This window comes from Bufo gargarizans, chromosome 3, assembly GCF_014858855.1.
Source record: "Bufo gargarizans isolate SCDJY-AF-19 chromosome 3, ASM1485885v1, whole genome shotgun sequence".
In the NCBI taxonomy this organism is placed as follows: Eukaryota; Metazoa; Chordata; class Amphibia; order Anura; family Bufonidae; genus Bufo; species Bufo gargarizans.
The window spans coordinates 587020031-587031337 of record NC_058082.1 but is presented as its reverse complement, the minus strand read 5'-3'; the positions used below and the strand labels follow the sequence as shown (position 1 = coordinate 587031337).

General features: G+C 49.7%; 1 protein-coding gene across 2 annotated transcripts; it reads right to left on the bottom strand.

Moving 5' to 3' along the window:
- Positions 1 to 439: 439 nt before the first annotated feature.
- LOC122930781 lies at positions 440 to 6152 on the bottom strand. 2 transcript variants are annotated; one of them, XM_044284364.1, is made up of 4 exons: positions 5392 to 6152; positions 2902 to 3033; positions 1346 to 1960; positions 440 to 640 (listed from the first exon to the last, which is right to left on the bottom strand). In XM_044284364.1, the coding sequence occupies exons 1-4, from the start codon at positions 5993 to 5995 to the stop codon at positions 606 to 608; spliced, it is 1386 nt and encodes a 461-aa protein (XP_044140299.1). In that variant the 5' UTR covers positions 5996 to 6152; the 3' UTR covers positions 440 to 605. The 2 variants fall into 2 exon arrangements, with proteins under 2 accessions (XP_044140299.1, XP_044140300.1); XM_044284365.1 differs by lacking the exon at positions 440 to 640 and having other exon boundaries at positions 1131 to 1960.
- Between the last annotated feature and the right edge of the window lie 5155 nt (positions 6153 to 11307).

Here is an 11307-nt window from a genome sequence, read left to right as displayed (position 1 = left end):
TATGGACATGCATGTAGATGTGCCCCAAACATCTATGTGGATGTATATACCTAAGTGCCCCCAGGTTGGGTAGTATGTATATGTGTACATATATATATATTGATCAGCCTGGTTCGTTTATGACGTGGGAGTGTGTGATGTTATGTAGCAGCTGGGGGCTTACAGCTTGGGCAGGAAGTCCTTTGTTTCAGTTCTAGCATTCCGTCACACGACCCCACGATGATGTCATCACCCTCCTGTTGAAGAAGGAGGGGGCTGCTTTTGGGCTATAAAACCTCAAACCAAACAGAGGTGCTGTCTCTTGGAATCTGGACTACAATGAGGGAACAGCTCGCTGAAGGAAGACTGCTGGTACTAACCTAAGGATAGGGCATGGAGATGACTGAGGGGAAAGGGGGAGGAGAGGAGACCACCGGATCCCCCCATTTACCCCACCCCAATAAAAACTCTGACACCTTATCTCTTTTAACCAATCCTTTACTGGGTGATGATCGGCCACAGCAAATTTTTCTTTCAACAAAATGGTAACAAAACACCACCTCCTCCACAGATCATTCCTCCTATGCGGTGTACCACCCTGGATCCCCAGGGCGTACGTACGCCAGTCACTCTTCACCACGACTTGCTTTCCAAATGCCGCCTCCAGCTGTGACTTCAAGCTTCCACCGAACCTCAAAAGAGAGAAACAGTGAACAAACCGCACAATAATATATTCTTTTTTTTTTTTTTTTTATATATATAAATGTATAAAAATAAACCTGGTATAACAAATCCTACATCCAAAAAAGGGACGGGAGGGTGGGCAACTCGCTTACCCTGTCAAGAGGAAGTCGTCCTCCCTGAACTCCCCTATTTATAACCCCTTATTACTCCTCCCACCGTCTCTCCCACTATTCCTCACTCCACCTCCCACTTCTCTTAACCCTTTCCTAACCTCCTTAACCTCTACCCAAGCCTATACTCCCCCTTAACAAGGGAAACATAAGGAGAGGGGGGGAGGGGACCACCAGTCCCTCATCACCCTCCTTATCCAGTCGGGTGCTCTCCAGACTGCTGGTACTAACCTAAGGATAGGGCATGGAGATGACTGAGGGGAAAGGGGGAGGAGAGGAGACCACCGGATCCCCCCATTTACCCCACCCCAATAAAAACTCTGACACCTTATCTCTTTTAACCAATCCTTTACTGGGTGATGATCGGCCACAGCAAATTTTTCTTTCAACAAAATGGTAACAAAACACCACCTCCTCCACAGATCATTCCTCCTATGCGGTGTACCACCCTGGATCCCCAGGGCGTACGTACGCCAGTCACTCTTCACCACGACTTGCTTTCCAAATGCCGCCACGGAGGAGGACCGTCTCAAACGGGGCTCCGACCACCACCCAGCAAACTAAAAGCCTGTTCGATGCCATCTTGCAAACCGGACAAAAAAAAATATCCAGACCAATCTCCGTGAGGTGCACCCCGTCCGGTCTCATCAAGGAACTATTATCGCCCTCCAACTGCCAATGACGAACCACTACCCCGCCCTTGGAGCGTACAAAGCGAGACATTCGGGCATTCAACGTTCTCCTACACCGCTCCATAGCCTCCCCATCTCTGGCGCCATGCCAAACCACTCTCGGCACCACCTCCGACCATACTACAACTAGCTCCGGAAAAAAGGCAGGGAAACGTTCCAGGTCAGACCTCATCAAGGCCATTAACTCCAACATCCTCTGGGAACACAGGTCATTTCCACCTGCATGCAGGACCAGGATCACCGGCCCCACCGATCTACGCCCAATCTCCACCACCTCCGGCAACACTTGAGACCATCTTAACCCCCGAAGCCCCCTCCAATGAACCTCCACTTCCCTGAAACCAAGGCTCCGACCTCCCGGCCTGCATTCGGCCCTCTGTGCCGCCCAAAAGATGTACGAATGCCCCAACAACCAGACCACCGGACGAGCCATTCCTGAAAAGAAAAAACATTAGTAAAGCACCACAATCCCACCACACATGCAACTACAAATATATATATTATTATTATTATTTTTTTTTTTTTCTGTAAATCATTTATTCATCAATCCACTAATAACTCTGGCCGCACATACCGCGCAAAACAGGCAGACCTCCAACGCCCAATACGCATGACCTCCGACTCCGACAACCCCGCCCTAGCCGCCTCCGTCGCTGCGCCTATCCTAAAGGAATGGGTACCGAACTCGCCTGGATCAAAACCCAGCTGCGCCAAACATTTACGCAACACAGAAGCGAACTGGAATTTAGTCAAGGGAGACCCATCCGCATGCGCGAAAAAATTCCCCCCACTAACCCTCAGGGACATATACTCCCCCACCAACTTCACCGGACACGCCCCACTTGCCACCGGAAGAATGGGCAACCACACCCCTTTGCCAAGCTGATCGGTCTTGGAACAACGAACCCGCACACGCAGCGCATTATTGCTGAGAATCACATCCGACACCAACAAACCCCCATTACGAGAGGCCGAAGGCGCAACCAGCTCCCCCACCCGCAAAGCCGCAAAAAAGGCAACACCAAAACACACCGCGACTAGCGCCCGCTCGAAATCCGAAAAACACACCACTCGACACACATCCACCAACCTGCCCAGTAAACTGAAAGAAATCGGCCGCCTACTATCGTACCCCACATATTCCTTCTGCCACCCCTTCATAGCCTGACGGATCAAAAACATCTTCGTAACATCCGGCCACCCGTATAGCTTAAAATAAAAAGCCACACCCGCCAACTTACGCCGCGCCACCGGAGCAGAAACCCCACGTTCACGCATCCCCAACAACCACTCCACCGTAACCTCCAAACGCACGTCATCCCTGGATGCCACATCCCTACTACCTCTCACCACCAACCACTCAGCCCAGGCCTTACCATGCGCCTGCCAAGTGGCCGGCGTAACCGAAGAGCTGACCAGCGTCATCAACTGTTGAGCACCAGCCGCCACAGGAAATCTGGGCAAGCCAGCCCATCCATCTCCGCCTCCGGATGAAGGTCCCGAAAAACCTGCCAACGAAACCGAGAGAGAGCATCAGCAATCCTGTTATCCACCCCTGGCACGTGGCGGGCCCTAAAGTAAATGTTACGTTCTAAGCATCGTAGTACCAACTGCCGAAGTAATGCTAAGACCGGCAACGACGAGGACGACAACCTGTTAATACACTGAACCGTCCCCAGGTTATCCGACCAAAAGCACACATGACGATTCTCCAACTTGCCCCCCCAAATCTCCACCGCCACCACAATGGGGAACAATTCCAACAACGTCAGGTTACTCACCAAACCCCTAACTCTCCACTCCTCCGGCCACGGGGAAGCGCACCATTCTGCACCCAACACTGTGCCAAATCCACAGGAACCAGACGCATCGGACCACAGCTCCAACTCGCAACTAGATATTTCTTGGGAAATATAACAGGTATGGCCGTTGTAAGAGCACAAAAACTCCCGCCAAACCCTCAAATCCGCCTTGAGAGACGCTGTCAGCCGTATGCGATGCCGAGGAGAAACCACCCCCCTCGACGCCAACGACAACCGCCGCGAGAAAACCCGCCCCATAGGCATAACCCGACACGCAAAACACAACAAACCAAGTAGCGACTGCAACTGCCTAAGCGTCACCTTCCGGACCACCAGAAATCCATCAATCAAAGCCTTCAGCCCGACTAACTTGTCCTGAGGCAAACGAAAAACCATCGCCACGGAATCAATCTCGATACCCAAAAACGACAACCGCGTCACCGGACCTTCCGTCTTCTCAGCCGATATGGGAACCCCAAAACGCTCCATCAAGGACAAAAAGGAAGATAAGAGAGCCTGACAAGCTCCATCCCCCCCCGGTGCTACAAACAAGAAATCATCGAGATAATGAATAACCGACGAACACCCGGACTCAACACGCACCACCCACTCCAAGAATGTACTAAACATCTCGAAATAGTGGCACGAAATGGAGCATCCCATGGGCAAACAGGTATCGTAATAGAACAAACCCTCAAAACAACCCCCAAGCAAATGAAAGCAATCCGGATGGATAGGCAAAAGCCTAAACGCAGACTCCACATCCGACTTAGCTAACAGGGCCCCCCTCCCCGCATCCCGTACCAGCGCCACCGCCCGATCAAAAGATACATACGACACTGAAGCCTCCTCCTGAAGGATAGCATCATTCACAGATGCGCCCTTCGGGTGGGACAAGTGATGTATCAGGCGAAATTTGCCCGGTTCTTTTTTGGGAACAACCCCCCACGGGGAAACCCTCAAATTCGAAAAGGGAGGGCGAACAAAGGGCCCCATAATCCTGCCTGCTGCCACCTCCTTCTGCAGCTTCTCCCTAAGGGCCTCCGGAAACTCCCTCGCTGATCTAAGATTGTCCGAAAGAACCGGAGATCTATTAAGGACAAAAGGTATGAAAAAACCCTCCGAAAACCCCGTCCGCAAAACTTCCGCCGCCCTCCTATTGGGGTACCGGTCTAACCAAGGGGACATCCTTTCCACGCTGACCGGAGTCCTTCTGATCAAAGGCCCCCGCTGGCTTACCCCCTCGACCCTGGGATCTGGGACACCTACCCGCGGGATGGGAGCCCCCGCAGGCAGAACATTCGTGTTTGTACCGACACAATCCAGCGTATTTGCAGTGCCCCTCGTTGTACAACCAACATGCACCCGGGCGTCTAACGGCCACTGGACCCTGGGCCGCCGAGGCCCCAGCGCCAGTGGCCGCCCCAGGAAAGGAAGGCGGACGAGGCGCCGTCATCAAGCGGAGCCAGACATCCGTGGCCTTCACCCCCCACCCCAGCTCAGGCTGAAGCGCCAAACGCCTACGAAATTCCTCATCGTACTTCCACCAAGCACTACCCCCATGCGCCTTATACGCACTATAAATGGTATCCATGTAAATAAACAATTCCGCACAACGCTCCGGATGCTTCTGACCCATAACACACCCCAATACCGCAAACGCCTGCAACCAATTATTCATCGTCCGCGCAACCTTCATCCGCTTATCATAGGGCTTATCCACAAAACGCCGCTCCTTATCCACCCCATGCTGATCGACCGACACCAAAGACCAGATGTCCACATATTGGTGAGACCAGATCTTCTCCCTAACCGACTCCTCCAAATGAGCCCCCAAAGGGCTAACCCCACAAAAACACGAATCCTTATGGATCCCTGCTAACACCACAGAGGCCTTCGCCACCTGCTGCGGGGCCGCCACTGGCGCCCCAGACCCTCCATCCACCGGAACCGCCAGGGGAACAGGTGAAACCACAGGCAACCTATCCAGCAAAGACTTCAATAAAGATTCTAAACACGCCCCACCCCCACCCGCTCCCCACGCCCCCACATATTGGTACTCACCAGGAACCGGGATCGCCGCTGGAACCACCGCAGGTACAGGAACAGCCTCCCTGTGTACTGCCACCGAAGCCAGGCTCGATACCCTGGACACCTCACCATCCGCCAGTCGTCCACTCCCGGAACGCGGTGTACGAACAGACTCTTCCGACACGCCCGAGGATCCCTCTGAGGAGGACGGGGAACGCCACCTGGAAGATCTGGACCGCCTGCTGTACCGGGAGGACCTGGAATGCCGACTGGAACGCCGCCTCCGGCGGCTGCGCCTCCCCCGCCTCCTGCCCTCTCTGGAGGAAGTGGGGGACAAAGATCTCTCCCTGCGTCTGCCCCTCCCCACCGCAGGAGCCGCTGCGAAAGGAATGAAAGGGATATGTGAAAGGGGGGGAGGGGGGGCCGGGTCCGAAGCAGAAGGCCCACTCACAAAAGGCGAAACCCCAATAGTAGGAGACCTACCTCCAGACATGTCACCAGCAACCGGGGGGGGGGGAGGTGAGGCAACCAGTGCCGCCAAAGGGAGGGAAAGAGGGGCAGAAGGGGCCGCTTGTGAGGGTGGAGGAGTGATGGGGCAGTCATCTGCAGCCCCATCACTAGATTGCCGGGCGCCCATAATAGCCACACCACTCGCCTGCCACGCTGGGACACTCGCGCCCGCCGAGACAGAAACCGGAAGGGGAGGAGCCAAGATGCGGCCGACTTCCGGTCCCAACCCCACCGGAGGAACACAGAGGCCGCGGGAAGCCGCCGCCACTACAGGGGAGGGAGACACCTGCCGCAACCTAGCCGGGGGGCGGCGACTCCGAGCAGAGCGCCGCAGCCCCCGGGGCACATCAGAGGGGCACTCACCAAGCGGCGTCTCCGGCAGACGGAACGGGGCAGACACAGGAGGAACGGAGGCAGAGGAAGGATCGAAGCTGCGCAAAAAAGATCGCAGCCATCCTTCCCCCTCCGCCTGAAAACGCGCCAGGAGAGAAGCGCGCAGCGCATCGTCACCTGCGGCCATCTCAAGAGTCAAGCAGCGGTAAGTACTTACCAACTCGCTTACCCTGTCAAGAGGAAGTCGTCCTCCCTGAACTCCCCTATTTATAACCCCTTATTACTCCTCCCACCGTCTCTCCCACTATTCCTCACTCCACCTCCCACTTCTCTTAACCCTTTCCTAACCTCCTTAACCTCTACCCAAGCCTATACTCCCCCTTAACAAGGGAAACATAAGGAGAGGGGGGGAGGGGACCACCAGTCCCTCATCACCCTCCTTATCCAGTCGGGTGCTCTCCAGAGAGGCCACATGCGGCCACATGCTCCTGGAAATGGCTGAGTACCAACTATCCCCACCCCTGGCTGCTGACCTCATGTACCCTGGAAGCAGCCCAGACACCCCCTTATAACCCTTGGTTACCCCCACCTCTCCTGCCCTGAGTTCCCCCTATAATCCTAATATCCCCTGTGTTCCCCCAGGATTGTAGATCCCTCATATCCCCTGTTCCGTAATACCCCTGGTTATTCCCCGTAGGGATAGTATATTGCCAGGATTGGGTGGGCTGCTGGAAAAGTGTATGCATGTGTATTATTTCAATTGTAGTTAGAAGTTGGGGAGGACTTGGGACTGTGTTAGTGTAGTATAGTGTGTGTACTTATATTGTTGTGTGCTGCTATAAATATATATATCTATTCCATTGATATAGATATATATAGTTATAAGCAAATACATATAGTGTGTGAATAAATCCCTGCAGAGCATTACACCTCTGCATTGCTTTGTCCCTGCAGAGTCCTGACCATTAACCCCTTCACAACATGAGGCCCAGCTTCTGCCCTGCAAGTCCCTGCAGAGCATAAACACCCTTTCCTGAGTAACCCTTGCCCCGCCTTACCCAAAACCCTGTGTTCCTTGGCCTGCAGGTAATAACCCCTGCAGGGCCACAATTGTGTGATTAACCCACTTGTGCCCCCGTAGGGACAGTGAGTAGCCAGGCGGGTGTATAACCGATAATTGTATGTATGTAAGTGCATTATTGTAAGTATAGCTAGTGTGTGGGGTGGAATTTGGGATTGTGCTGTGTAGTGTAGTTAGGTTTGTATTGTGTTTATTGTAGTACCGTTTCTATACTGCGGTGTGTACTTCTATATGTATATATATTCATATCCATTGATCTATGAATATATATAGATATAGCATATTGTTAGACTTGTATAATTGTATTGTGTAATAAATATTCTTTATTGTTCATAATACAGTGTATGGTGTTTTTAGTAGTCGCCGCCGTAGTATAGTGATAGTAAGTCGCACGTAGTGTAGTTCAGTGTAGTGTATAGGTAACAGAGGTAGTTAAAATAGTTAACCTATTTATATATTATGATGAAGGCATAAATAGGCGGAGTCATCACTAGACGGCTCCTTCTATTTATGAATATTAATTATTGAGATTTGCATAAATATCAATAATTAATATCCCCTTTAACACCGATCCATTGCAAGACATTTCCGATGCGCAGCCATTCTTGACATCGGATCAGGAAGAGGATGTAGCAACGGCCGCCACTCAGCAATCTGACGACAGTACCCAGATCAGCCCAAGGAGGTTGGTCCCTGCTGTTGCTGCCTACTCTGAGATCTCTAATGTTAGTGGTGGGGAAGGTGACGTCAATGATGACGTTTCGATGGACATCACATGGGTGCCCAGAAGAGAGGAAGAGGAGGGGATTTCTTAGGGAGACACGGAGCAGCAGATAGGGAGGAGAAGCAGGCAGAACCTACATTGCACAGTAGGCAAAAAGCAGACTGCAAATGTATCAGGAGCAAGCCATCTTTCATGCATGGCCACATCTGGCTCTCCCAGGACGCCGGCTCATGGCTCCGCAGTGTGGGCTTTTTTTAACGTGACCGCTGCTGACAGTAGTGTTGCCATCTGCAACCTTTGCTGTCAACGCATAAGTCACGGTAAGCCAAACACTCACCTAGGGACGACCGCCTTAAGAAGGCACCTGGCCTCCCATCACAAGCCCAGTGGGAGCAACGCCGTCAGAACGCAGAAAGCCACACTCCTGGCACTCACCGTCCAACCTCTTCTCCTTCTCCTCTCTCCTCCCTATTCTCCTCCACTCCACCTTCCATCATGCCGCCCTCATGTTTATCTGGAAAAAGGCAGGCTTCAGTGGCCGAAATGTTCTAGCGTAAAAAGATGATAATGCCGGATAACCCTCTTGCCCAACGGTTGACCGCTGGCTTGTCGGAACTGCTAGCCTGCCAACTACTGCCATATAAACTGATAGACTCGGAGGCCTTTAGAAAATTTGTGGCCATTGGAACACCGCAATGGAAGGTCCCAGGAAGGAAATAGTTCTCCCAGAAGGGCATCCCAGAGCTATATGGCCACGGGACATCGACTTGAATCGGTCATTTTCCACACAGGAAATAGACAAAATCTTGATCTCACCTCACATGACATCAAGATGCATTAGAATACAGAACAGTTACAAAGTGGTCGCTAGATGGTATAAGACCCCAGATAAAACCTGCCTATACTCCGTGTCTGCCTCTGATACATGTTGGAGGTGTTCAAAAGCTAGAGGATCCTTCCTACATATTTGGGGGGAATGCCCTCCCTTACTTGATTGGTGGAAGCAGATTTTCGGTCTATACATTTGCAAAGCCTCTTTACAACCTAAACCCGAGATTGCTCTCTTGAACCTATACCCTGCATTTTGTAGGATCCCAAACCTTGGCCTCTTCAGACAGTTGGTTAACACGGCCAGATTTCTAATTCCCCATCACTGGCTTTTGTCAGCTATTCCCTCTATTGAGCAATGGTTCGCTAGAGTGGATCAGATTTACACACTGGAGGAAATTTCCTTCTGGGAAATGAGATCAATTCACAAGTTCAATTCCATCTGGCTTGCTTGGAAGAATCACAGGGGTATTGGTGATGTAAGTGATGTATTCTTTAGGGATTTCAACCTCCACCGTATCTATACTCACAGCTTTCCTTCAATTCTATTAAGCGATCCTGGCCGGGGGAGTATTGTCACGTGCGTCTTGAGTTTAACCTGTGGACAACCCCCCAGTGAAGTGAGTGGAACATTGATTTTGTTGTTACGGACCATAACACTATACTATTATTTTTATTTGTTTCTCACAGCCATATTATCACGACAGAATGCTGTTTCCTTATAACTAATGTGATTAACTTTTACTCTCTGCCTAAATAGCCATTCAATTGGAATTTTATACACTCATATACTTATTTTATTTGGGGTGTGGCGCTATATACTGCTAGAGGAATATATATGTAGACAAACATATAGTCCTTTTTTGATCTATCCTAACTCTAAATGAACCAGCAAATACTGGCGGTCTGACAAAGAAAGCTTCTCCTGAGTCCTGACCAACAGGATGCAAACTATAATCTATAGACTATGTGTGTGTGTGTGCGGAATATAGTGTGTGTCTGTGTGTGTGCGGTATATAGTGTGCAGCAGGACAATGGCTGTGCAATGTGCATGTGAAAGATATTTCTCTGCTTTCCATACAAATATGCTACTAACATAGTGGGTGTGATGTCACAGGAATACTTACTGCAACAATCATTAATATCTAGTGAGACCTTATAAAATGTGAGGTTTGGTGCACTTAAGAAAAAATATAATCTTTTAGAACACTCTTTATGCATATAAAGTGATTGTTCAGACATGCAGGTGAAATGTAATCAAATACACTAATTTAGGGTCCATTCACATGTCAGTATTTTTACCTTTCCAGATAAACGTTCCATTTTTTTGCAGATCCAATTTTCAGTACAACCTTCCATTTTTTTTACTAAAGTGCTTCCAAATCCGTTCTGTGTTTCCGTTATTCAGTTTTGTTTTTTTTTTCAAAAGAAAAAAGAGGAGGAGGAATAGATATATGCAGAATAGATGTATGTAGGTCTATGCTGACTACTTCTGCAGCCCTGAGGGGGCATTGTCGTGGCAGTTGAATGCCATCCGTGGTAGTCGATGATTTATAATTACATTATGATTATATATATATATATATATATATATATATACATTTCATCAATTAAGTGGCCCTGGTTCACAGCTGAACTAAAAAATATTCCATATGTTAAATAGTAATCGGTTATGTCATGGTTCATCTTTGAACTATACCAAAACATAACGTAATAAGACTCGCAATCCACCAAGAACTTACTTCTTAGCCAACAAGGTAAGTATTATAGAATTTATACTGTAAATAAAAATAAAAAAATGAAAATGCGTTAGATTTCTTCATAAAAACTTTTTTATAGAACAGTAAAATATATTTTAAAATATATTAATTATATATTATATTAACCAAAACGTTAAAGGATAACTGTCACACTTAGACCCTAATTTCAATTTTCATATATGTAGTTACTAATAACATGATATTCCAGAATCAGTTACTATTAGACTGACTTACCCCATTTTTAATAAGATTCAGCCCTTAGCAACCAGTCTGCATAAAACTGCAATTTCTCTATTCAGTTAAGATGGCCGCCACTGCCCTCCCCCTGAGCTAATCCTGTCTGCCCTCACTAGCCAGTAACAATAGCCCCCCAAAAGTCTCAGTAACCACAGCCCTCCCCCTAAAGGGTTAATCTCCTGCAACACAATGGGGTCCTCTTACCACATGTTGCTTTCATTTATACACTGAGCAGACGGCAGATCTCCCTTCCCTGGTCTGCGCTGCTTCAACTCTGCATTGTCCCAGTCTGCTGAGTGAGGGAGCATCTGCCAAGCGCAGGGACAGGGAGAAGTGCACACAGCCGAGGCACTGTTATCAGCGGCTGGGGAGGACCTGACTTTAATCATTTACACACAGTCCCTTGCTGTCTGTAATCTGACCTTGCAGGCTGCCTGCTTCTGCTTCCTCCGTCCTTCAACACATAGATGACCCTG